We start from the raw sequence: 27,439 nt of genomic DNA on the forward strand, positions 1-27,439 counted from the left end.
TTCACATGCAAGAAGCTTCTTCAGCTCTGACAGGATAGTGGGGAATGAAAGGATTTATACTCCTTGCAGACAGCTAGTCATTTGCATGAAAGCAGCTTAGGGGTCATTTTAATTTGGGATGTGAAGTTATTCAGTTCATATATATATATATAATCAAATGAATTATACCAGACAATGTGATTTTGAAATTATCCATTTGCTAAAATACTAAATATATGGGAATCTAATCAAAATGCAGACCACAAAAGAGGTAGGCAATAGAAAAAAGTGCAGCTGCATTTTTTAAATAAAAGAAAAGACCCACTGTGAAAATATAACATGTTTATATATTGTTAAATAATTATCACTGATTTGATCTTGCTTTTCAAAGAAAAAGTTCCTTTATAAAGCAAATCATTTGCTGTAAATAATATTTTCTGTGAAAGAAACCTCAAAATCAAAATGTAGGCATTTGAAGCTGTGGTGAATAATCTGTCAGCAGGGAAACCATGACAGCCTAGAAGAGAGAATTAATACAATTACACTAGGAAAAACTATTACATATATAGTGTGGGTTTAGTTTGTTAAATTAATAACCAAATCAATTGGAATGGGCCATGACTAATTCAGCCCATAATTTTCATTGGTACCAAAATCCAACTCAATGTTTGCAGACAGCATTGGAAGTATAAGTAAATTGATAATAAAGTAGAACATATATGCAGTGTCCCTTTATATCAATATTAGTAAGTCAATGCATAAAAACATTGCTGAACAAAACCAAGTTGCATCTAGTCCAGTATCACATTTTCCCAAAAGGCTAACTAGATATCCATGAGAATGTTACAGATAAGACAAAAAAATAAAAGCTTTTCCTAATACAGCTTGCTGGCAAATGGAGTTCAAAGGTCTGCCATTTGTAATCTTGCAGGTAGCATACAATATCATTGTAGCCAATGATAGCCTTATCAGCAAGGAATTTGTCTAACTCTGTAGAATGAGTTAGTTAATGAACATCACCTGCTTTTGTGGTGATAGATTTGCTTATCTTAAAAAATATATTTGACAGCAGGGAACAAGAATCTGGAAAAAAGCAATACTGTGTAGAGAAAGCTGCAATTAACCCCATAACAACTCTGGGTCACATAACAAAGGGAGAAGGGACGTGGACCTCATAATGGAAGAGTCAGTGATGAGGAGATTTTTAAGAGATTTTTTTTAAAAAATATTGTCAGCTCATGTTATTGATGCTACCAACTTGGCCTTAACTTAGGGGTGCTGCTGCCTTCTAAATAACCCTAAACACAGTTCTTCCCTCCATGTTGACAATCATGAATTTGTAAGAGGTAATTTGTTCAAACTTAGCCAATTATCCATTGATCAACAAGTGTGTCTAATACATAATAATGAGACTACATCCATCAAAACTTCCTTGCCTTGTCTTGTTCTTATTTTTAATACTCAGTCCTGCCTCTCCCTCCTATCCATATTCGTCAAACAAGTGCTGGAAAAGCCCATTTGTGTCCTTTTTGCTATTAAGCATAAACACCTGAAGATGATTTAGTCAAGGCTAAAATAATTATTACTACTGCAGGCCTCAATTTAATATATAAATTGGATAGTTGGTATGATTCCAAGTATCAAAAAGAAAAATAGAGTGCAGGTGGTACTTGACTTACCACAATTGATCCCAAAATTTCTTTTACTAAATGAGGCATTTGTTAAGTGAATTTTACCCCATTTCACAACTTTTCTTGCCACAGTTATTAAGTGAATTTCTGCAATTGTTAAGTTAGTAAATGGTTGTTAAGTAAATCTTTCTGCTTGTCAGAAAGTTGCAAAAGGTGATTATATGATCCAGGACACAGCAACTGTCATAAATGAGTCAGTTGCCAAGCATCTAATTTTGATCACATGACCATGGCAATGCTGCCATGGTTGTAAGTGTGAAAAATGATCATAAGTCACTTTTTTCCAGTGGCTGTTGTAACTTCAAACAATCACTAAATGAACTGTTGTAAGTCAAGGATTGCCTATAAAGCTCCATCACCTAAAGAACAGAATTGCTCACATCTAAGTGATTACAATATCCATACCATAATAGTCCATTTCCTGTTTTCAGCTTCTTGAAAAACCAGTGACTTTGGAGAATAAAATACTTCATCGTTAACTTCTTCTGGCTTTCTGGGTAAGCAGTGTAAGAAAGTCCAATCAGAAGCAGCCTCTTGCGCAGTCTAAATATTCAGAAGAACTACATATATTTGAATCTTATTAGTAAGTAATGTTGCAATAAAAGGAAAAACAACTTTGTTTTTTTATTTATATATTAAATGTAGAAACTGTGCATCTCACTAAGAAAGCAACTCTGGACAGTGTTGTCTGTAATTTATAATCTCTCTCTCTCTCCCATCAATGGCATGGGCAGCATATTATATATTGTGGTGTGTGTGTGTGTGTGTGTGTGTGTATCTATGTGTGTATATATATCACCAATAATGCAACTTTTATATCATGATATCTCTTAAAAGTTGACAGTTGGAAAGATGTATGACTTACCATATTTATTAAAACTGGAAATTATTGATAACTATAGCATGATTGTGATCATGTAAATAAGGCTGCACAATGCTTCAAATTTAAAGGTAAAAACTTGTTTCATTGTGTTAGTACCTGAAAGCTGCATCTTTCCCCAGGATTGTACAGTTGCTCTTTCTAGCTACAGAACTAACCTATAAAAAGGTGGGTTTGGTTTAAGGCAGTGGTGGGATTCAGCCAGTTCTCACCAGTTTGGGAGAATCGGTTGTTAACTTTCTGAGCAGTTTGGTGAACTGGTTGTTGGAAGAAATCATTAGGGCAGAGAACTGGTTGTTAAATTATTTGAATCCCACCACTGGTTTAAGGAATTATAAAAAAAGTATTGCATTCTTTCCTTTAAGCATTATAAACTACTTTTTTGCCTGTGCATATTTGAAGTGCTGCATAACACTATACTGTAAGCTTTAAATTAAATATAAATTATCTGGTATTTTTGTTTTTCAGTTATCGTAAATTCCTTATTCTGTGCAATTGAATTGCATGTGAAACAGTGGTTGATAGTAAACTTTGCAGACAAAACACAAATATCCTCTTCTATTTCACAATCAACTTTTACAAAGCCAAAAGAACATATAAAAATGCTTTAAGAATCTGTGTGTATGTCTGTGGGCATGTGATACAGTACATGAATAAACACTATAAAAAGGATTAATGGAGAGAGAGAGAGAGAGAGAGAGAGAGAGAGAGAGAGAGATGCATACCCACCTGGAATATCATTGTTATAACCTGGCAGCTATTAAATGGTAGCAATAAAAATGGTTCAGCTGTATTAAAACACATATTATTATGTCATGTTCCATATTGGATGGTCAGAAACCATGGAAGATAGGTGGTCCTGAAATAGTCAGGCCCTGTGCCATGAAATGCTTTCAATATGATAACTAACACCTGAAATTGGGCCTGGAAACTTACACGCAACCAGTGTAGCTCATGCAGTAGTGTTATATGTGTAAACCAAGACATGCCCATCACTACCCACATTGTTGCATTCTGGACAAGATGTAGATTCTAATTGGTCTTTAAGGGTACTCCCATGTAAAGCACCTACCAAGAGTCCAATCATGAGATGATTAAAGCAAGGGGTTACTTATCCAGGAATGGGTGCAACTAGCTCCCCAAATGTGCAAAGATATTCTTGGCCGAAGCTGGCACTGCTTTTGAGCATGAGCTGAGGATCTAAGACTACTATCAGATTGCTCACCCATCTCAAACAGGTAAATGCAACTGCGTCTAAAATTAAAATTGGAGGTCCCAGATCTAATTTTAATGTATAGAAACCTATTACCTGTTTTTTTTTTAATTGCAGTAAGGTTTAATCAGAAGATTTTACAAATAGGCAGCAAAATTTAGAGAAAATAAAATAAACACTGACTGCACAGCTGTTAATAAGAAAATATCACACAGCTTGGTACAAGCAATCCAAAATCTACAAATAATGTCTAATAAACAGAGCATGTTTGTACTCATTAAAAATCTCATTAACATGAGAGTTGATAGAAGTAAAATGAGCTTTAGTTTTATATATAAAATATACATTTTGCTTATATTTCACATAACACTAATTTAGTTTTTAGATTAGAAAATTGCTAATATTTTATGTTAGGATCTTCATGCGTTTAGAACTAATGTACTGTAGATTTCCCACAGCCCCTGCCCCCCACCCTTTTACAGTGGAATCTATTCCTCCATCCACATGCATTCCATGTATTTAATAATCCATGATTTATTGTGCTCTACTAAGGGAGATGGAAAATTACACCACATTGTGAAGAACAGATATCTCTTACTTTTTGCCATATCCATATGATATAGATACAGGATATCAAGTATATAAAGAAATTTTATGTTTTTAAAAAAAAGGTTCTGTCTTTGTAGAACTTAGTTTCTAATCTGTATATATTCTAACTCATATGAATCTAAACATTATAAGTGCAATAAATATATAATTTACTGCCCACAACACATGGCCTAATAATTAATTATTCCATACTGTCAAAAATAAGATTGGATTCAAATTGGACAGCAAAACTTCCCAGGGGGCATCTTCAAACTAGATTAGATTAATTTTTAGTCTCTTCTTCCCCTTAATAGGAACTGGTCATTCTTGTGGCATTGCGCAATTTCTTCAATATAACTGAAAGTTTTAATCAAAATAGATATCTCCTTTAATTTTTCCCAAATAAGTTAGCAAATCATTAGTGGTATTTTTGAAGCTAATTTTTAAGAATCAATAAACCACAGAATGAAAGAAAAACATATTTACCTGCATTGTTATTTGATAACCTTGGAAAGCCTTTAGTCTCCTTTGTTTCTCTTCTTCTTGCCCCATACTTATCCATGTGTCTGTAATCAAAACACTGGCCCCCTTAGCAGCTTCCAGTGGGTTAGTTGTCAGAAGCAATTTGGTGCCATACTGATCAGATAAAGGAAAAGAGATATGCTAAGTTAACTTGCTGTAGACTAGAAGTCACATTTTAAAATGTAGTGCTCATACCTTTATAGAATATTCTTCAGCTATTTTGATTACTGTGGGATCTGGCTCAAAACCCTATCAAATGAGAAGAAACATATTACAATATATTCTAATATTGATAAAACTTGATTTAACATTCTGAAAATGAGCTAATCTCTCTACCTAACAGGGTAAAAGGAAATGCTGAAATGTATGTTATGTCACAATTTAACTTATACCAAATAAAAGTTTGTTCCCTGATAAGTGTCTATCAGGAAATAAAATGATTCTCTAGTTTTCATTATAGTTGCCTAGATGATTGATAGGTACTGAACACATTTAACTTGGGCTTTCTACATATACAATAAGTGGCATGTCTTAAAATACACTGCTCAAAAAAATAAAGGGAACACTTAAACAACATAATGTAACTCCAAGTCAATCACACTTCTGTGAAATCAAACTGTCCAGTGATTGACAATCAATTTCACATGCTGTTGTGCAAATGGAATAGACAACAGATGGAAAGTATAGGCAGTTAGCAAGACATCCCCAATAAAGGAGTGGTTCTGCAGGTGATGACCACAGACCACTTCTCAGTTCCTGTGCTTTCTGGCTGATGGTTTGGTCACTTTTGAATGCTGGTGGTGCTTTCACTCTAGTGGTAGCATGAGACGGAGTCTACAACCCACACAAGTGGCAGCTCATCCAGGGTAGCGCAGCTCATCCAGGGTAGCACATCAATGCGAGCTGTGGCAAGAAGGTTTGCTGTGTCTGTCAGTGTAGTGTCCAGAGCATGGAGGCACTACCAGGAGACAGGCCAGTACATCAGGAGATGTGGAGGAGGCCGTAGGAGGACAACAACCCAGCATCAGGACCGCTACCTCCACCTTTGTGCAAGGAGGAGGAGCACTGCCAGAGCCCTGCAAAATGACCTCCAGCGGGCCACAAATGTGCATGTGGCTGCTCAAACGGTCAGAAACAGACTCCATGAGGGTGGTTTGAGGGCCCGACGTCCACAGGTGGGGGTTGTGCTTACAGCCCAACACCGTGCAGGAAGTTTGGCATTTGCCAGAGAACACCAAGATCAGCAAATTCGCCACTGGTGCCCTGTGCTCTTCACAGATGAAAGCAGGTTCACACTGAGCACATGTGACAGATGTGACAGGGTCTGGAGACACTGTGGAAAACGTTCTGCTGCCTGAAACATCCTCCAGCATGACTGGTTTGGCAGTGGGTCAGTAATGGTGTGGGGTGGCATTTCTTTAGGGGCCCGCACAGCCCTCCACGTGCTCGCCAGAGGTAGCCTGACTGTCATTAGGTACCGAGATGAGATCCTCAGACCCCTTGTGAGACCATATGCTGGTGCGGTTGGCCCTGGGTTCCTCCTAATGCAAGACAATGCTAGACCTCATGTGGCTGGAGTGTGTCAGCAGTTCCTGCAAGACGAAGGCATTTATGTTATGGACTGGCCCGCCCATTCCCCAGACCTGAATCCAATTGAGCACATCTGGGACATCATGTCTCGCTCCATCCACCAACACCACGTTGCACCACAGCTGTCCAGGAGTTGGGGGATGCTTTAGTCCAGGTGTAGGAGGAGAACCCTCAGAAGACCATCTGCCACCTTATCAGGAGCATGCCCAGGCATTATAGGGAGGTCATACAGGCATGTGGAGGCCACACACACTACAGAGCCTCATTTTGACTTGTTTTAAGGACATTACATCAAAGTTGGATCAGCCTGTAGTGTTTTTTTCCACTTTAATTTTGAGTGTAACTCCAAATCCAGACCTCCATGGGTTGCTAAATTTGATTTCCATTGATAATTTTTGTGTGATTGTGTTGCCAGCACATTCAACTATGTAATGAACAAAGTATTTAATAAGAATATTTCGTTCATTCAGATCTAGGATGTCTTATTTTTGTGTTCCCTTTATTTTTTGAGCAGTGTATAATACTTTCCACCCTCCTTCAAGGACTGTCATGTTCACTTGGTAAGTTGTTACTATTATATAATGCCAATAATCTTTCTTTTCAAGTACAATGATAAAGATGGGGCTGTTTTGGTTATGGTTTGAACTGAAATATGGATAGAGCTTAAGAAATCATTCTATTTTTTAATCAAATGGTTGAACTTTTTGCTGTATAGAATCATTTCTAGACATCTATATGGTAGTCTTTGCTTACTGACTTATCATTCAGCAGGACCCCCTGTCCATTAGAAATTGCAAAGACACTGGATAAGTGGTATTTAGTACTGGTCCTCAAAATCCCAGCCATTGGAGCACCCCAGTCATATGATTACAGTTCAGATGCTTGGCAGCCACCTCATGTTTACAATGATTGCAGCAATGTTCCACAGTCACATGACCACTACTTGCAGGCTTTGTTGCCAGTTTCCACAAACCAAGTTAATAAGGAAATGAGCAGGGAAAGTTGCAAGTCGGTCTGGTAAGTTCTCTCCCCCCCCACCGCATTCCTGCATCTCAGCATGCTTTCTTGGGCCTCCCTGCATTTGCACACATGCTTGCATGCATCCCATGCCCTTCTTTCCTGACCTCCCTGTGCTCACTTGCACACTATGCCCTCCTTGTGCTGTTCAAAGGGAATAAGGTGAAATATTTGGTAGCAAGTATTTTCAAGTCATATTTGCAAAATGTGGACAAGTTATAATATGCTATCTTTTAAATTATTTCTGGTTCATCAGTTCCTCATAGTTAAACTCCATGACTAGACATAGTAGGCAAAAAAATGAGTTACCTCTTCTGAACATCTCATTCTATGTTTAAAATCTTTTAAACATTGAAGCATCACAAACTGACTTCTGTTTATAACAGTAAAATTCACTTACCTTTGGAGTAGCAACATGAAGATTCATCCCAAATTTAGCAGCACTCAATAGAATAGAGTTTAGAACATTGTTTCCATCACCTATCCAACTGAGGGTCAATCCATTCAAAGACCTATAATGTTCCTACCCCCCCCCATTAATAAAAAGGGGGATAAGGAAAGAGAGAAAGAATATAGAAATTGGAATATTTTGAGATAAGGAGCAAGAAGAAAAAAGTTAATATACATAATATAGCAATAGTACTGTCGACCCTGAAGCTAGCAATAGTACTGTCGACCCTAACTGGCCATTTTCTCCTTTTAGTTTTCCTCTAAGGGGATTTATCTTCACATTGCTTCAGAATTGACACAACCTGGAGCTAAGGGGCCAGGGAGGGAGGTGTAGAGATAACTGAGGTGTTGTAGCCTAAATAAAATTATTTCCCCTGGGAATCAAGGATGTTTGTGCAGGTGTTCAAAAGATGGAGACTGAAGTCACCTATCAACTGATTGCTGATTGGACCATGTGACTGGAGATTCTAGGGGGAAATGACAAAGTTTTACTTTTAATTGGGTGTAATACCAGTGGGAACTTAAAACCAGTTTTCCACCAAGTCTGTGTCAATTTGATATGTCCCAATAAAATGTTCTTTGAGGAATATGCCTGCTTCAGAGCTCTTATTGAAGGGGATGTATTATTTGAAACATTGACATTAACCGGCTCTCAAAAGTCTAAGGCTCCAAACTGGAGTTGCTGTCTGGGGTCCTGAGCTCTGGCAGCTTACCTGGTCTACCCAGGCAGCGGAAAAGACTCAGGGAAGATGGAGGAAGAAACCGGAGAAATAATGAGTACTGGCGGAGCCTGTATCCCAGAGTAATATTAAAGATACCTTACTGGAATCTGTGTGCTTCTTGCTTCCTTGGTTTGTGTTCAAGAATTTGACAGCTGGAGGCACTGCTAATCATCAAAACTATGGCCCTCCTTAAATTCAGGCAAGGGTTTCTTGATGGAAATTACAGTATACTTTGGAGTTCTCCAGGGTGCTACCTATTTGGTTACCTTAGAGAGCAGAATTCTTCATCAGATAATGAAGGTTTTCTGCCTTGAGGTTGTCTTACAGAAACCTGAATATAAACTTATTTCACATTGTCTTGCTATTCTAGCCAAGAACCAAATTGATGTCTATTGCATAATACTCAGATATGGTACTAATATTTACTATGACTGGAATCGATGTCTGGAAGAAAATATCAGTTGGTGTGTGTGTGTGTGTGTATTACCATATACAATACATTTCTCTAAATATGATATTAATATTTCTATGACCACTCTGTAAAATATGTCAGTATTATTGCCCATATACAATACATGGAAGTAATGTATTAACAGCAGATTGCTAGGACATTGAATCTGAAATATGAATTGAATCAGTGATTTCTTAACTATGAGGTCCTTGTGCACTGATGATATTACCTAGTTCATAATGAAATGTCTGTAACAAAACAACTCAGTTCAGAGAGCACTAAGGACCCCCACAGTTCAATCCTGAGCTACAAATATTTTCTTCTATTGATTTCTTAACTTCAGTTCAAATCTTAACTCTCTAAGATATATATATATATATATATATATATATATATATATATATATATATATATATATATATATATATATATCTTAGAATATATATATTCTATATATATATATATATATATATATCTTAGAATATATATATTCTATATATATATATAGAAGCCTGATGATGGCAGATGAGATTCTGCCGAAACGTTGCTACAACTTTAAAAGCACAACTATAACAATCTTACGCGGGAGAAAACCCGAATAACCAAAGATCCACATACAAATACCCGCAAGAACCTCAGAAAACATATATATATATCTTTGGTTATTCGGGTTTTCTCCCGCGTAAGATTGGAAGTATCTAGGCAACGTTTTGATGAAGTCTCATTCATCATCTTCAGGCTTGTGTCTTCGGCTCTGTGCTTGTCAGAGTACTTACTCTGAGAAGACCCACACCCACGAGGGCCACACAAGATGCCACCACCACACTTCCACGTAAAAAGCAGACTCACACCCACACAGAAGATGAGACACGACCACGGACCAGAAGCCGCACTGCAGCTGCATCACTACCCACTTCAAACCCCTCCGAGCCATACATGAAGCGAACTGACCCCCACCATGAAGAAGCGGCACGACCACAAACTTGAAGCCAAACAGAAAGATCACAGCTCACCAGCTCAAATCCCCCAGCAACTAAGACTAACCTGAGTACAACCAAGCCCCCACCTGAACAGAACACACCTCCAGCCAATCAGAACATGGCCAACCCCTCAACCAATCAGAACACAGCCAAACCCCCAACCAATGAGAACACACCCCCACCCAATCAGAACACAGCCAAGCCCCCACCCAATCAAGTCACACCCCCACGAGCAGTTAAAAGGAAGAAGCAGCTACAAGCTCACATCACTCTGAGAAGCACAGAGCTGAAGACACAAGCCTGAAGATGATGAATGAGACTTCATCGAAACGTTGCCTAGATACTTCCAATCTTACGCGGGGAAAAACCCGAATAACCAAAGATCCATATATATATATATATTTCTTAAACTCAAATATTCTGAACTTTTTAGTACAAATTGCTAAAGCTATACTTTAAATCAAAGAATAGAAAGCTATTACCTGAAGTGTAAGATAATCAGCTAAAATCTGAATAGGATGATCAAAATCAGACAACCCATTTATCACTGGAATTATGGCTTCTTCTGCCAGTGTGATTAGGTCACAATGTTTATATACTCTGGCCAGGATTGCATCTGTCATGGTTGACAGTACCCTATAGAAAACAAAATATAAAGCTTTTGCAACGTATCAATGCAATAATTATCTTTCCCAATTTTTCTCCTACCTGAATAATTTTAATCATTTTATACACTTTAAAATATGTAGCACTACATGTCTATGTGCTAGTTATGTTGCAGGGGATGCATGCAGATATACAATATCAATGTAATATGGAAAAGCAGGCAAATGGCTCAGTTCACACATAATATTAACTTATTATTTTGTCATTATTGAATAAAGTTAAATTGGTTGACTTCAACCATAAAATATATTGTAACTGCTGAATTTCTATATCATATTTATTCAAAATAAGCAATAACATTATTTAGAGAGGGGTGTATGAACTTAACTATTGAAACTAAAATATATATAATTTTAAAATATGCAAAAAAAGTCTTTAGATCCTTAAACTCCAATTATATATGTACCTACACACATAAACACACACACAATTTAGGAACATGAAGGATCTAAATAATATTTAATTGTAGGTTACATAACTTGATGGATTTGGTCTGTGAAGAACATGTTAGGACAGTGATATTTTTGATAAATGCAGAAGATTGTCTACATAAGTTGTGGTTTTATTAATATTACATTGTGATGCTATTTAAAAATTTTCCTGGAGACTGTCCTGGAGAAGTTTTGTTTTTGATACTAAACTACATTGTTACTGGATTTTTTAGTTCCGATCTTATCAAAATAAATACAAAAACTTAAAATCTTCATTAAAAGAGCTTTTCTTATCGACAACCTTCATCATTCAATATCATGTGTTTTTGAGTAAAAGTTGTGACTTTGTATCACACAATAATCTCCACCTGCTTCAAAATAAGTAGACATTATTTTTCAGACACAGAATTCTACAAAAAGGTGCAATATCCACACAGGTAAATTTATTCCTTGGGGTTTTTTTTGTTTTTTTTTTTGGCTGTTAAGACTTTTTATACAGCATTATGAACAATATTGGCAATACAGCAACCTCTATCCTACCTTCCACCTTGTCCATATTTTAGGAAGAATGCCATTTCTTACTTATAAAGTGTCAAATGTACAGTTTTAATATTGTTACCATGTTTCTCCAACAATACACCCCCCCCATAGGAAGACGCAGCATGTTTTCTAGGCATAAAATGAAATTCAGCCCCTCCCCCCAAATTTAGGCCTAGTTTAAAACATGTGAAATTGGGGGGGAAGGTGGGGAGAACTTGCCATTAGGAGTGCCCCGCGGGCAGCTACGCCTCGCCATCAGCCACTCCTAACAGCCGATCATGGCAGAGTGTGGAGGGCTCCCTACCCCCACCAAGCGCCTTTGCTGCAGACTCGGGTCAGCAGGTGGGCGGCGTCGGCGTGGATGTCCACTGGCAGCATTTCAGCCGCTTCTCAGGCCTCTGTAGCTTCCATGGCTCCCACCAGTGCTCGCGTCTCTCTCGCCAGTGCCGTCTCCAACAACAGCATCTGAGTCGCTCCCGCTTTTCCCCCATCCCTGTAACAACAGGAAAAAATCTCTGCTGCTGCTACCCTTGGTGTTCCAGCCTCAGGCTCTGCAAGTTTCCAAAAGTCCCGGTGCGCAGCCCGTTCCTGCATTCCAAGTGCGCCCAGGCCGAGCTGCAGCTGTCCCTCTCTCACCAGCGCCGTCTCCAACAACAGCGGCAGCAGCGCCAGGAACTGTGGAAATTATTGAGGTGGCTCCCCCACCTGAGAAGTGGCTGAAACGCTTCCATGGTTCCCGGCGCTGCTGCTGCTGTTGTTGGAGATGGTGCTGGCGAGAGAGGGACAGCTGCAGCTCAGCCTGGGCACACTTGGAATGCAGGAGCGGGCTGCGCACTGGGACTTTTGGAAACTTGCAGAGCCTGAGGCTGGAGCACCAAGGGTAGCAGCAGCAGAGATGCTTGCTCGGCTCTTCTCACGCCCACCCAGCCACTCAGGATTAAACCAAAATGCAGTGCACAGTGCTCCCAGGTACCTTGAAATCTTTTTTTCCCCTGTTGTTACGGGGACGAGGGAAAAGCGGGAGCGACTCAGATGTTGTTGTTGGAGACAGCACTGGCGAGAGAGGCGGCAGCACCAGTGGGAACCATGGAAGCTACAGAGGCCTGAGAAGCAGCTGAAATGCTGCCAGCGGACATCCCCGCCGCCCACCTGCTGACCCAGGTTTGCAGCAAAGGCGCTTGGCGGGGGTAGGGAGCCCACTATGCTCCATCATGATTGGCCATTGGGAGTGTCCTAGCCGAGGGTGCATGGGGGGGGGAGAAATTAATTCACCCCCGAAAAGACATCCTAGCCATTTTTTCGGGGCTCGAAAAAAAAAAAAAAAAGACCTGGCCTTATTATATGAGAAACACGGTAGATTCAAGCCAGTCAAATGCTCTTGAAGCATCAGGGTTTTTTCCTTCAATTTTTTTGGGTGAAAAAACATCTGATCTTTGAATAAAACTCATTGAATTTAAATATTTACATTACCTAAAAATGCAAAGAAAATAAAGAATGACTGAATATTCTACAAACCGTGCTGTGTCAGAGATGCTTTCATTGATACCCAGATGTATATCTTGTAATGTAAGGAAACACGGATGTCCTCCAAGAAGTTCAAATCCTAAAATAAATAAATGATCAAACAGACAAATAATAGCATTTGCTATGCACTTAGATAGTCCAGCAATGTCTACACTACAGAAATTCTTCTATACAATGAGTCTGTTCTGCTTGAAAGATGTAGTAACAAGCACAATTACTGTCCAAAGACTGCAGAGCTTCTCCAAAAAATTTAAACAAATCTATGGAAACAAAATCCAATTCCCATGTGGAATTTCAGTAGCAACAAAACTTTGCTTTTTAAAAGAAGCAATCTATAAAAGTATAAGTATGCACAAACTCTAGCATTGTGCAGCAATCCAGATTTAAAGAAAAAAGTGTAATTTAGAATTCATATCGGAATGTACATAGCACCACCTTCAATAGAATGCACTTCTGCAGTGAAAATACATATTTGCATGTTACATACAAATGGGAGATGGAAATTGTGGAACAATATAATCAGTTCCCTAAAGATTGCTCAATTCTGATTAGAATGTGGACTTTCCTAATCAGAGGTGGTGTTCAGCAGGTTCTGACCAGTTCTGGAGAACTGGTAGTGGAAATTTTGAGTAGTTTGGAGAACTGGCAAATATCACTCTGACTGGAATGTTTACAGTATCCTTCCCCTGCCACGCCCACCAAGCCACGCCCACAGAACTGGTAGTAAAAAAAAATTGAATCCCATCACTGATCCTAATCTTATGTCATGATCCTGACTCTATTCATTTTCCTCTTTCTGTTCCCTTGACAATAGTATACTGAAGTGTGTGTTCTTTAAGAAGGTGTCAAGATTTGCTTTAATCCCACCATAAGATGGCAGCACAGCCATTGCCATATGTCCTACAAAGCAGTGAAAGGAGTAAGAGATAAATTTATTAGTAGTAGTAGTGCTCAACATGTGATAGCCATGTGTTTATTATAATTCCTAAAATACTTCCAATAATAAGGGTGCAGAGAATAAGAAGACATTCTATGTAAATCAATGCTTCAAACAGACTTCGTGATTCTTGGTATCTATTAATTCTATTTTGTAAAATAAAAAAAACTTGTTCTTTTTCTAGGGATACAGGATAAGATAGACATCCTAAATCTTTTGTTAAATACCATTTTTTTCTCCTCAAAAATACATTCTTCTGAAATATATTGCCAGAGTTCCCTTAATTGATGTTCTCCAGGTCTAACTAGACTACAGTGCTTATGACTTCCATGCCATTTGGTAGTGATGGTAGCTGAACTCCAAGAATGTTTTGGAAGAAACTAGCATAGAACTACAAAAACCCAACTGCCACTTCAATACATATGACCATTTATTTAATGGCTGCAGGGGTGCTTCAACTTCCTCCATCTATGGCCTTTTGGGTCCCTGCACTCTGTGGCCCCTGCTGCTCCAGTTAACGTTCACCAGTCTTCTTGCTCCCATTGCTTACTAAGAATTCCTGCCCTGCCAGCTACATGAGCTTTTCTTCCCCAGGTTGCACATGGCAGTTTCTTAGTAAGACCTGGGGAAGAAGGTCTCATGTGGCCAGCAGCTGTTTCACAAATTGCCAGTGCAAGCACACCTTATGAGCAGTAGGAGCAAGAAGATGGTGAAGATCAGCTGTGGTGGAGGAGCACAGGGAGGCAAGGGCGGTTGTGGCTGGGACTAGGCTGGGGCTTCTCAGTTTGGCTGCAGCCTCACATAACATGTGCTTCTGGACCAGGGCTGGAGCAACTGAGGCTTCCAAGTGTGGTTTTGGCTTTGTGCTATGGGTCAGGGGCTTCTTGCAGCCCCAAAGCCTTGGCATTTGTTAGGAATGTAAGTCATCTAACAGTTATTTGGGTTGGAAATATATAAACTAGGATAGACATTTTAATACTATGTCTTTAAGAACATGCTAAAACTGTAATTGGGTGTGGTTCCGCAAATGGCCATAAGATGGAGTCAGAAACCTGGATTGTTTAGTCTCAGGAATGTGTGATTAGTTTCAGTGAGTCTCTGTTTCTTCTGTTGGAGAGAGTTGCCGTTCCTCCTAATGACTGTTACTAATCATTGATGTAAGTCTGTTACTGAACTGTTTTTGATACTGGACTTTGATATTTGGATTATCCCTGAACTGAACACTGACTGATTTACCTGTGAATGACTTGGACTGCTTATCTTGGACTGTGCTTAAACGCTTATTGGAAGTAAAAATCTACATTAACTGTACAGTGTATCTGTGTGCTGTGTGTGTGTTATTCTTCACTTCTCTCACTACATCTCCCTGTATGCGCTCATTCTCCTAACGGGCAATTACCTCAACAGCATTCCAAGAAACCCCTGAGCTGCAGAATGTTTATACAGCTCCAGAGCTTTGCAGGGTGACCAAAAAAAACAGAGATGGGGGGGGGGAATAGGTGGGGAGAATTGAAGGGAAGCCAGTTCCTTACCTTGGAACAACCAAGGTTTGGGGCTAGGAGTAACCAATTTCAAATGACTTGATTTGGGATGGGGTCTCAGCTAACAAACAATGTGTCATGCCCCTGGTGGAGACTGACTCTGAGGGAGAGGAGGAACAGCCAAAAGGGAGTGGAAGTGTGGCTCCGGAGATTGTGGAGGAGGCTGGGGAAGGGCAGAGGTCTACTGGGCAGTCAGAGGAGGACCCAGGCCCATCCCCTCTCCATCCTAGGGCACGCAGGCAAGAGAGGATAAGGGAGAAATGTTGTCTTCTGGGGAGGAGAGGACCTTGATCCTCTTCATGGACTGCAGCTGTGACAACTGGATAAGAGGACAGACATGCGTATGGGCGAGTGCTGGAAACAAAGCATGGAAATATCTCTAGTTTATTGTTTCTCTCTGAGTTTGGTGTCCTTCCCAGTATGTGTTCTGATATCTGTGGATGTCTTCCAGCCCTTATCTTGCCTGGTTTGTCTTGTTTTTTACTCTTTGTAATTTAAACAGCATTTCCTCCTTCTTTGCTTGTGTGGGAGGTTTTTTATCTTCAATCGAGGATATTTGGAGCTTGGAAGCAAAGTGAAGGAATAAAAGGGCTTCACCTGTTTTTTGTGACTGTGTTTATTTTGTATCCCACCCTGGGTCATCACATTTTGTTTCCAGCCACTCCTTCGATTTGCTTCTGTTTTTCATGGGGTGACCATGGATCAGCTCAGAGCAGACAACGCCCAGTTAAGCCAGAAAGTGCCTCTTTTGACTGTGCAGGTTGCTCAGATGCAAGCTGTCTGGCCACACCGCAAATGCCCGGTAGTGGTGCCGGATAAATTTGATGGATCACTGGCCCAATTTCCAGCATTTTTTGGGCAATGCCAGCTTTATATGAGCCTTCGGCCAAAGGACTTCCCCACTGATTGGGATAAGGTGTGGTTTTTGATTAGTTTGTTGTCAGGCCCTGCAGCACATTGGGTGACGCCTCTGTTGACCCAGCCCAACAAGTTGTTGGACAATTATGCTGAGTTTTGCCGTCAGTTCAAGGCCATGTTTGACAACCCTGTTCGGGCCCAAACAGCAAACAGGTGATTGAGAGAATTGAAGCAGGGACATGGCTCACTCATGGATTATATTGATAGCTTTCAGGTGGTTGCCCAGGACTTACAATGGAATGAAGCAGCACTAACAGACCAGTTCCAGGAGGTTTTGTCATTGGAGCTCCTGGACGAGTTGACGTGCACTGAATGCCCTCGCACTCTGCAGGAGCTCATGCATCTGTGTCTTTATATCAATGCTAGGCTTCAGCAACGACAGGTGCAACAATGGATGGAGACTGCATCCATTCCCAGCAAGATGGCGCCCCTGGTGGAAGTGCCTCTGGATGAGCCCATGCAGTTGGGAGCTGCTTGCCCCCGCCTGATCCAAGTGGGAAAGGATAGGCATCATCGTGATGGTTTATGCCTCTATTGTGGCAATCGAGGCCATTTTGCAGCCAAGTGTCCTGCTAAGACACCTAAAACAGTGACATCAGCAGTGGTGGGAAACAAGCATTGCCTGGTCTGTACGTTGGGTTCCAATGTCCTCAGGCCTGCTATCTTCACCATCTTCATCATCTTCACCATCCTTGTCATCTTCGACATCTTCAACATCCTCACCATCTCCACCCCAGTCATCCTTGGTGAAGCATCTTGTGCTGACTGTTTAGTGTGTTTGTGCCTGGTCAGAAAGTGGTAGAAATCCAGACCCTGGTGGACTCAGGGGCCACAGCCAATTTCATGGACGCTCATTTTGTTGAGCAGTGGTCAATTCCCCAGCAGCAGGTGTCCCCGCCAGTATTGATGGAAACGATTGATGGTTGGCCCCTTCATTTGGGACCTGTAATTGCTGCAACTAAACTCCTGCACATGCGTATTGGACAGCATGTGGAAGAAGCCATGTTCTATGTTGCCGCAGTATCTCATTTTCCAGTGGTGCTGGGTTTGGAGTGATTACAAGCCCATGATCCATAGATCGTCTGGTCATCTGGAACTTTGAAGTTTCTTGGCAAGAAGTGTGCCACTCATTGCTTGCACTCCTGTGCAGGGAGTGTGGCTACACCCATGGACTTGGATCTACCTGTGGAGTTGGTGGACTTTGCTGATGTGTTTGGAGAGAAGGAAGTGGATCAGTTGCCTCTGCATCAGTCATATGACTGTCCAATTGACTTGTTGCCTAATGCAAAATTGCCGGTGGGTCAGATATACTCCCTGTCGGAACTGGAGCTGGCTGCGTTGCGGGACTTTATTGAAAAGAACCTCCGGAAAGGGTTTATCCAGCCTTCTACCTCCCCATTGGCTGCACTGGTGCTTTTAGTTAAAATGAAATTGGGTGAGTTATGCCTGTGCTGTGATTACCACAAGTTGAATGCAATCACAGTATGGAATCGGTACCTGCTTCCCCTCATCCCTGAACTGATTGAGCAGCTTCGTCAAGCTAAAATCTTTACAAAGTGGGACTTGCCTGGGGCCTACAACCTGGTTTGCATTCATGCAGGTGACGAATGGAAGATGGCTTTCCGAACAAGGTATGGTCATTTTGAGTATACCGTGATGCCTTTTGGATTAACCAATGCTCCAGCTGTGTTCATGTATTTCATGCACAACATCTTCCGTGATTTATTGGATCAGTTCATGGTTATTTATCTAGATGACATTTTTATTTACTCGTCCTCCCTGAAGGAACACTGACAACATGTGCAGCTGGTGTTGCAATGCTTGCATGATAACCACCTGTTCGCTAAGCGCGAGAAGTGTCAGCTGCACAAACCATGATTGACTTCTTGGATCATCATATTTTACCTGCCGGGGTGGAAATGGACCTGGAAAAAGTCAAGTCATTACAGGTGTGGGAACCTCCACAGCAGGTCAAGGATGTGCAGCGATTGTAGGGATTCACAAACTACTACTGCACATTTATTCCCCACTTTGCTGCCTTGACTGCTCCCCTTTCTAATCTGCTCAAGAAAGGGGAGAAGTTCCATTGGGGTGCTGAGGAGCAGTCAGCTTTCGATGCCCTGAAGGTCTTGCTTCTGAGTCTATCCTCCAGCCATTTGTGGTGGAAACGGATGTTTCTGATGTGGCTGTTGGTGCGGTGCTCTTCCAGGCTTATGCCCCCACATGTACCTTGTTCTCTTGTGCTTATTATTTACAGAAGTTGTCGGCTCCGGAGCACAACTATACGATATGGGACAAGGAGCTATTGGCAGCTAAGGTCGCTTTTAAGACATGGCAGCCCCACCTGGAGTGGGCTCATCACCAGATCGAGATTCAGATGGATCATCGCAATTTGGAACACCTACATACAGCTTGGATATTGAACCAGCTTCAGGTGAGATGGTCATTTTTTGCCCAATTTGATTTCCGGGTGACCTATGTTCCAAGTGGGTGGAATCAATCTGCTGACTCACTATGTCGGAAGCCCGTGTATACCCAAAGGGAGGACAAAAATTTTCCCCGGGCGGTGATTCCGTTGAAGCGGTGTGCAGCCACCGAGGAACCTGTGGACCTTTGAGTTAGGATTCAGGAGGCACAGCAGCAGGACCCATTTATGACAGCTCGATGTCAAGAATTGGATGAGAATGGGAGACAAGAGACTCCTTGGGCATATATTGGGGACCTGTTGCAGTTCCGTGAGCACTTTTACATGCCTGGAGGTCCTCTTCATGGCCTTATCCTACGTCAATGTCATGATAGTCCGGCAGTGGGATACTTTGGGGTGTTCAAAATGCTGCACCTCATTTCTAAGACATTTTGGTTGCCAAGACTTAAGCATGACATGTTGGGATATGTGGCTTCCTGTGGGATATGTCGACAGGCCAAGTATGCTCCTGGTGTACCCCCTGATCTCTTGCAGCCATTACCCACACCAGAAAGACCTTTGGGGGCAGTCTCATTGGACTTCATCACTGAGTTGCCACCATCGAAGGGTGCTACAAACATTTTGGTGGTGGTGGATATGTTGACTAAAATGGCCCACTTTATTCCATGTGCGGGTCTTTCATCGGCCAAGATAACAGCTCAATTGTTTATCTCCCATGTTTTCCAGTTGCATGGGTTACCAGACCACATGGTATCAGATCAGGGGATACAATTTATGGCACGCTTCTGGCAGACCCTACTTGCGGAACTACAGGTTCAGGCGTGTCTGTCATCTGCCTATCACCCTGAAACTGATGGGGAGACAGAGAGAGTGAAAGCTATTTTGGAGCAGTACCTCTGCTGTTTCAGCAACACCCAACAAGACAATTGGGTGGAGGTGCTGTCAGTGGCAGAATTCGCTTACAACAATACTCAACATGCATCCACCCGTGTGTCCCCGTTCTTTGCCAGCTATGGTTTTCATCCATGACTATTTTCTTTGTTCCTGTCTGACTCCCCAGTTCCGGCAGTGGATATGTTCTTGCAAGAGTTAAAAGCCGTGCACCACATGATCCGAGACCAACTGGAGAGAGCCAAGGAGGACTACAAATGCTTTGCAGACCAACATCATCATGAGGTTCTGCCTTTAGCAATAGGTGATTGGGTTTGGCTCTCTACCCAGTACTTACTGACAACACAGCCATCAAAAAAGCTTGATTACTGTTGTTTGGGACCTTTTCTGGTTGAGGCGGTGATCAATCCTGTGGCATTTCACCTCTCCCTGCCATGGACCATGCATATCTATCCTGTCTTTCATCGCTCCCTGTTAGTCCCAGTATCAGCCGACAGCCCACATAAACCAGTTCCACCACTGCCGGGCCCAGTAGCCCCTCAGGGAGAGCTGGGGTACAAACTGGACAGCATCGGAGATTCACTCCAGTTGCGGGGCCGATTTCAGTATTTGGTGGAATGGAAAGGTTATGGACCGGAGGACTTCACCTGGGTCAATGCCACTGATGTTCATGCTCCTTGTTTGGTCCACCACTTCCACGCTCGGTTTCCTCAACGTCCCCATCTGCCTGGTTTTGGGGGAGGGGGGCCCTGTGGGGGGGGATAGTGTCTAGTGGAGACTGAGGGAGAGGAGGAACAGCCAAAAGGGAGTGGAAGTGTGGCTTCAGAAGTTATGGAGGAAGCTGGGGAAAGGGCAGAGGCCGGCTGAGCAGTCAGAGGAGGACCCAAGCCTATCCCCTCTCAATCCTAGGGCATGCAGGGAGGAGAGGATAAGGAAGAGATGTGGTCTACTGGGGAGGAGAGGACCTTGATCCTCTTCATGGACTGCAGCTGTGACAACTGGATAAGAGGACAGACATGTGTATGGGCGAGTGCTGGAAACAAAGCGTGGAAATATCTCTAGTTGATTGTTCTTCTCTGAGTTTGGCATTCTTCCCATTGTGTGTTCTGATATTTGTGGATGTCTTCCAGCCCTTATCTTGCCTGGTTTGTGTTTTTTTTATTCTTTATAATTTAAATGGCATTTCCTCCTTCTTGTAACTGCTTGTGTGGGAGTTTGTTGTCTCCAGTCAAGATATTTGGAGCTTGGAAGCAAAATGAAGGAATAAAAGGGCTTCACCTGTTTTTTGTGACTGTATTTATTTTGTATCCCACCCTGGGTCATCACACAATGGAATTTGTTCAACAACAGCAACAAGGAATGTTGGGATTGTCAGTGGTAAGCAATGCAGTGATGTGATCTCTCACTTTATGACCACATTGCTTAGCGATGGAAATTCCAGTCCCAATTTTGGTCATAAGATAAAGACTACCGGTATCTGTATACTATATTTTATTATTGGTATCACAGTCACAATATTATGTGCAGATTTAGATAGTTGAATAATCTTTGTATGTCCCTTAAACATTAGGATGGTTATGTTAAATATACTGTAAGTATTTTGTAATTACTTTGGTTAAATTCTGAGTGGTTTGAAAGAATCCCTTCTGTTACAAATTCTGTTTTACTTGTAATGGTAACAAATCATAACTCTAAACAACTAATTGTGAGATAAATAATGACAATCCATATTTTTAAACAATATTGGTCTTTCCTTAAGACTCTAAATACAGTATATTGTAATGTCAGCAGTTAAATGTTATGCAGGCCACAACAGAAAATGTATGTATAGCCATAATATTTTAGTTTATATTTACCTGTTTCTGTAGATAATCTAGTTCTTGTGCTTCTTTTCTCAAAAATCATGGCTAAAGATTTGCCTTGTAATAAAGGTAAATACTGAAATACAAGAAAGAAAAAGGTGGTATATATCACACACTGAAATGTACAATAATTATTTTGAATCAAATTAGCTTATAATGTTTTGCTGTTGAATTGTTTTAAGATGAAGGATGGGATTTTTTCTTTTTTAAATGATACAACTATTCCTTTTCAGTAGGAATGGATTTTCTGATCCTGCCTGAAGAAAACTGGGAGTTGTGGTTCCAAACTAACTGGAGGATTGAGACTACCCTCCTTCATTTAAGGGCATAATATAATGCAAAGCAGAAACAAAATGTTACACATTTTACTTTCAAATAAAATTTCAATAAGTGATATTTATTCCCAAGGACTTTAGCTTAAATATATTAGTCATAACACACTAAATACAGATTATGATGAGCGTGTTATTTTGACAGACAAGCTAAAGTATTTTTAAAACTTTGCTAATTTCTGAAATACAATGAATATCTATAGTTACAGAATAATACAAGAATCCATATGGGAAGAAAGGCATAAAGAAATGAGAGCAAAAGTATTCATATTACCTCTTTTTTGTATTTGATTCTGTTTTTCAAATCTGATGCTACCCAAAGCAAATATTTGATTTCTTCTGGTGTATAGTTTTGTAGGGTTAAGAGGTCTTGACCTTTTAACTTAGTGGAAGTTTCAATAGGTTGCCTGTGTCTAGAACTATTGGAGGGGTGGGGGAGACAACAATATTTATAATTAAGAACTTGCTTTTCACAATTAATCAGTATTAAGTGATCATTTATGTTCCCTGTGATTGATTATTCATTTCTCTATAGTCCCAAACAGGATTATGTAAATGTGCATGATCACATTCATTCTTCAGTTCCTTTTACTTGTGCTCCAAGTGCTCTTTACCTGCTTAATTTCCTGAATCACCTCAAGAGATAAAGGAGACTTCTGAGATCTGTGAGAACAAAAGGCCACTCAGAGCCAACCTCATCTAGCACCCTCCTCATATCTGAGTTCCAGGAGTTGGCAAAGTGCACAGAGGAAATTCCCACAAAATCACTGAGAAACTCCTCCAGCAATCAAACAGGCACCAAGAACATATATTCTTCACAGTTTATTACTCTGTGGAATACACATGCACACACACACACACACGCACACACGTAGATAGATAGATAGATAGATAGATAGATAGATAGATAGATAGATCAATCTTCTTTGTGGAACAAGAGTGCCATTAGCACATACATAGCAGCCACATTCTGCCTCTAGATTCAACACAATTATGGGAACCAGAGGTGGTATTCAGCAGATTCTGACCAGTTCTGGAGAAGCAGGAGCGGAAATTTTGAGTAGTTCGGAGAACCAGCAAATACCACCTCTGACTGGAGATTTTACAGTATCCTTCCCCTGCCATGCCCACCAAGCCACGCCCACAGAACCGGTAGTAAAAGTTTGAATCCCACCACTGATGGGAACTGTAGCTCAAACTATCTGAAGGTCGCTAGATAAAGGAAGGCTTTTCTGGATTATCATGGTTGAGGGGAATGGCAGAACAGAACAGGAAGAAGTAGACAAACAGTTTAAGAGGAATGTAGAATTTTTCAGTCAAAACAAGACTTCAAAAAATTGCATTCTTTGGTTACAAATAGAACTAAAAATAAATCTCTTTTGAAACTTCACTTCAAAATAAGAGGATATGAATAAATAAATAATAATATCCAGAGGTTCCTGACATAACTATGCATTCATCAAGAACTCTAACCTTTATTTTCCCATAAGTAACATCCAAATAGTTATTTAAAATTTGCTTTCTGCAGAATTCATATTTGGCTCAGAAACTACTCCATAAAATATATGGGAATGATATTTTTGCAAAACTGCAAGAAGGAAAAATGACTGGTATGTGGCATCAGCTGACTCCATATTTTGCACTGTTACATTAGATAATGAATTAAGATAATGGTATGGTGCACCAATAATGGGCACACTTAGTACAGGTAGTTCTTGACTTACAACCACAATTGAGACCAATTTTGTTGTTTTGCAAAGTGATCTCGACTATATGTCTGAATGGTCATCCACTTGTCAACTTCAAATTTCAATTAATAAATGCTCTGTCTTACATATTGGTAAACAGAATCAGAATATCAAGTATAAGTTAGGTGGTATTGATCTAGCAAATGACCCTCACTTTGTTAAGGAATTAGGTTAGTGGTGGTATTCAAAAACTTTTACTACCCTTTCTGTGGGTGTGGCTTGGTGGGCGTGGCCATGTGACTGGATGGGTGTTGGAGCTTCTTAGCCACAGAGGAGCCTGGGGGGGGGGTTGCTTCCCTAAGGCTTCTCTGGGGCTCAGGAAGGCAAAAAATGGAGGGGGGCTGAGCTCCTCCCTCCATTTTTTGCCTTCCTGGGCAAGGGGAATCCAGGCACAGCTGATCTTATCTACAGCTGATTATCGGGAGGGGAAAAAAAGAAATACTTACCTTTGGCGAATGTCAGGCAGGCGGGCGGGGTGAGCGAGCATTGGGCGGGAGGGCAACCGGGTGAGGGGGCGTGGCCAGCCAGAACTTACTACCAGTTCGGCGATCCATGCCAAATTCTTGCTACCAGTTCGCCCAATCCATTGCGAACCGGCTGAATACCACCACTCACCTAGATGTATTTATCTCTGACGATCTATGCTCCAAAGTTCATTGTAACAGCATTGCTAAAAAAGCACTAAGAGTTGTAAACTTAATTTTACAAAGTTTTTTTTTCTGGAAACATTATATTGCTAACTAGAGCTTATAAAACTTATATCAGGCCAATTTTAGGGTACTGTTCAACTGTTTGGAATCCCTACTGATCCCTATCTGATATTAGTACAATTGAGTGGGTTCAGAAGTATTTTACGAGAAAAGTTTTGCACTCTTCTGTACATAATAGAATCCCCTATGCTACTAAGCTAGAAATCCTTGGTTTGGATAATTTGGAACTGCATTGCTTACAGTCAGACTTAGGTATTGTATACAAAATTGTACATAGTAATGTTTTACCTGTAGGTAACTTTTTTGTTTTAATCACAATAATATATGTGCAATCAATCATTTTAAACTCAATGTGAATCGTTCTAAACTCGACAGTAAAAAATATGATTTTTATAATCGAGTTGTCAAGGTCTGGAATTGTTTCAGCTACAAATTTTCACAGTTTTAGTCACAAATTGACTGTGGACCTCTCTTCCTATTTGAGAGGTTCATAGTGGGGGCATGCATAAGTGAACTGAAAATGTACCTACCATCCCTGTCATTATTTTTTTATATAATTTTTGTTTTTGTTTCTATTTGACAAATTACAATGAAATAAAATAAATAAACAATTGGGACCAGAATTTTGATTGATGACAAGAAGATTAAATGAGTCACACCCAATTTTACAACTTTTTTGCCACAATTGTTAATTGAATCACTGCAGTTATTAAATAAATCAGGCAGTTGTTAAGTGAATTGAGCTTTACACATTGATTTTACTTGTCAGAAACCAGCTGGGAATGTCACAAATGATGACCACATGACCTCGGGACACTGCAACCTCAGAAATACATGTCAGTTGCCATGTGCCAGAATTTTGATCACATAACTATAGGTTGTAATGCTGCAAGAGTTGTAAGTGTGAGGACCAGTTGTAATTTTTTCAGTGCTGCTGTAACTGTTCAGTTGCTAAATGAATTGTTTCAAGTTGAGGACTATCTGTGTAATGGTATGACTCTGCAAAAGAGAGTTAAGGTTGATAGCTACTGGTAATATTCATAACTTTCAGCAATTTGATCCACCTATTAATAGCCATGCTGTCATGTAGAATAAAGGTTTTTTTTTCCTTCTGTCCAAATGTGTCTGATTCTTGCAGTTTTCATGGCAAGTTTTTTTCCCCAAAAGTTATTTGCTATTGCCTCCTTCCTAAGACTGAAAGAAAATAACTGGCCCAAGGTCACCCAGCTGGCTTTGTGCCCAAGGCAAGACTAGAACTAACAGTCAGCAGAGCAGATAAGTAAAATACTTACTAGATGAGCTCTCTTTTAAAAGCAGATGTCCTCATCCTTTTTATTTTTATTTTTACCATATAGGTAGATAAATAAATAAATACAATTTACATGAAGCAATGCAAAGTGGAGAACTGGCAAGACTGTTAATGAAGACAAAACAGTATTGCAGCCTTTATGAATGTGGGACTTCAGCTGTCAGAATTTTATGCAAAGATTTTCTTGGTCAAAGAAATATAGGATATGAAGTCCATATATCTAGAGACCACTCAAGCTGGTGCTATAGTGTCTTTTTTATTTTCCTCTCTCATATTCACAAGAGATCCAGAGAGATTGAAAACCAATGAATAACTGCAACACAATTTTTGACAATATAATTCAATTCTTTTGGTCATATTAGCATTATTCTAAGACTTAGTTAACATTTAATTTGCTGCCACCATGTTTCCTTTCACATTATATTGAGACAATTAAAGTAATTCATGACAAATAAATAAGTTGCTCTTATTATTTTTTTCAAAGATTTGTTTCCCTTCCCCACACTTATAAAAGAAATTTATATAATTTCTCAGCTACATCAGAGAGGAAAAGTGTCAAACCATTTGTAAATAATAGAATATGTCACTGATTTAAAGTACAAATGCAAATTATTTCTGGTACATACAATTATTACATACTCTAGAAACAGAGGACAAAGACTAATATATCATCAACATACCTATTTTTCAATAAAATTGATTTGTTTTAGTTTTATGGTTTGATATATAAATTAACACTACTAAAAATGAAGATATAGGCTATCAATCTCATAAATTTTATAGCAGATATTAAAGAACAGTCTATATGGCTCAAGATTCACCTGTGAGATATTTAAACACTTACCGAATACATTGTACTGAATGCTTGATTTTATGTATATTTGCTGTATTAAATAGGAATCTGAAATTAAACATATTTATTAAAGGATAATTTTTAGTTGTAGAAGAAACTGTTCTAACCAGAGCCAGATGAAATAGTGAATGCTCTGATTTTCAGTGAAGCAACAATGATAAACAATCATGAGACTTTAGATCTTTACTATTTGTTAGATCTAAAAGCAAGGTATGTAACTTGACACAAATACTATAGATAATGTGTTAATAGTTAGCTGAGTTGCAAAATTCATAGTTGCATCATTAGAAGACAAGATCAGCATGTGATAACAGTACTTATACTCCATACCAGACTTTTTCCATATTGCTAAAGGTCAGATCATGTTCCTGGAGAAAAGGTGTCCCTCTGTACAGAGTTTTTTGCCTGAGCAGGAAGACCTCCAGGATCCCTTCCAATTCTCCTATTTTACGGTATTATTCTGCTATGCTTATCTTGTGTCCATGCAGATGTTCCATACACATATAGTTAGAGAATTATCTCATTCTTTAGCTCTTCTTCTTTTTCCTCACTGGTATGTATGTGAGTGAGAGTGTAGGTGTGTGGTGGAGGGGGGGGGGGGCATATAATCAAAAACAGTAATCCAAGTTACTGAATGTCCACATATTACATCTATAGTATCCACTTTTC

General features: G+C 40.1%; 1 protein-coding gene across 2 annotated transcripts; it reads right to left on the reverse strand.

Moving 5' to 3' along the window:
- Nucleotides 1-306: 306 nt before the first annotated feature.
- Nucleotides 307-26,907, reverse strand: OTC (ornithine transcarbamylase). 2 transcript variants are annotated; one of them, XM_087967705.1, is made up of 10 exons: nucleotides 26,762-26,907; nucleotides 22,425-22,569; nucleotides 21,813-21,894; nucleotides 13,236-13,323; nucleotides 10,566-10,719; nucleotides 7,881-8,003; nucleotides 5,069-5,122; nucleotides 4,838-4,987; nucleotides 2,076-2,213; nucleotides 307-496 (listed from the first exon to the last, which is right to left on the reverse strand). In XM_087967705.1, the coding sequence occupies exons 1-10, from the start codon at nucleotides 26,830-26,832 to the stop codon at nucleotides 437-439; spliced, it is 1,065 nt and encodes a 354-aa protein (XP_087823831.1). In that variant the 5' UTR covers nucleotides 26,833-26,907; the 3' UTR covers nucleotides 307-436. The 2 variants fall into 2 exon arrangements, with proteins under 2 accessions (XP_087823831.1, XP_087823832.1); XM_087967706.1 differs by lacking the exon at nucleotides 307-496 and having other exon boundaries at nucleotides 2,095-2,230.
- Nucleotides 26,908-27,439: the final 532 nt, after the last annotated feature.

This window comes from Notechis scutatus, chromosome 5, assembly GCF_049901735.1.
Source record: "Notechis scutatus isolate UNSWTSFEM ecotype Mainland chromosome 5, rNotScu1.2, whole genome shotgun sequence".
Classification (NCBI taxonomy): Eukaryota; Metazoa; Chordata; class Lepidosauria; order Squamata; family Elapidae; genus Notechis; species Notechis scutatus.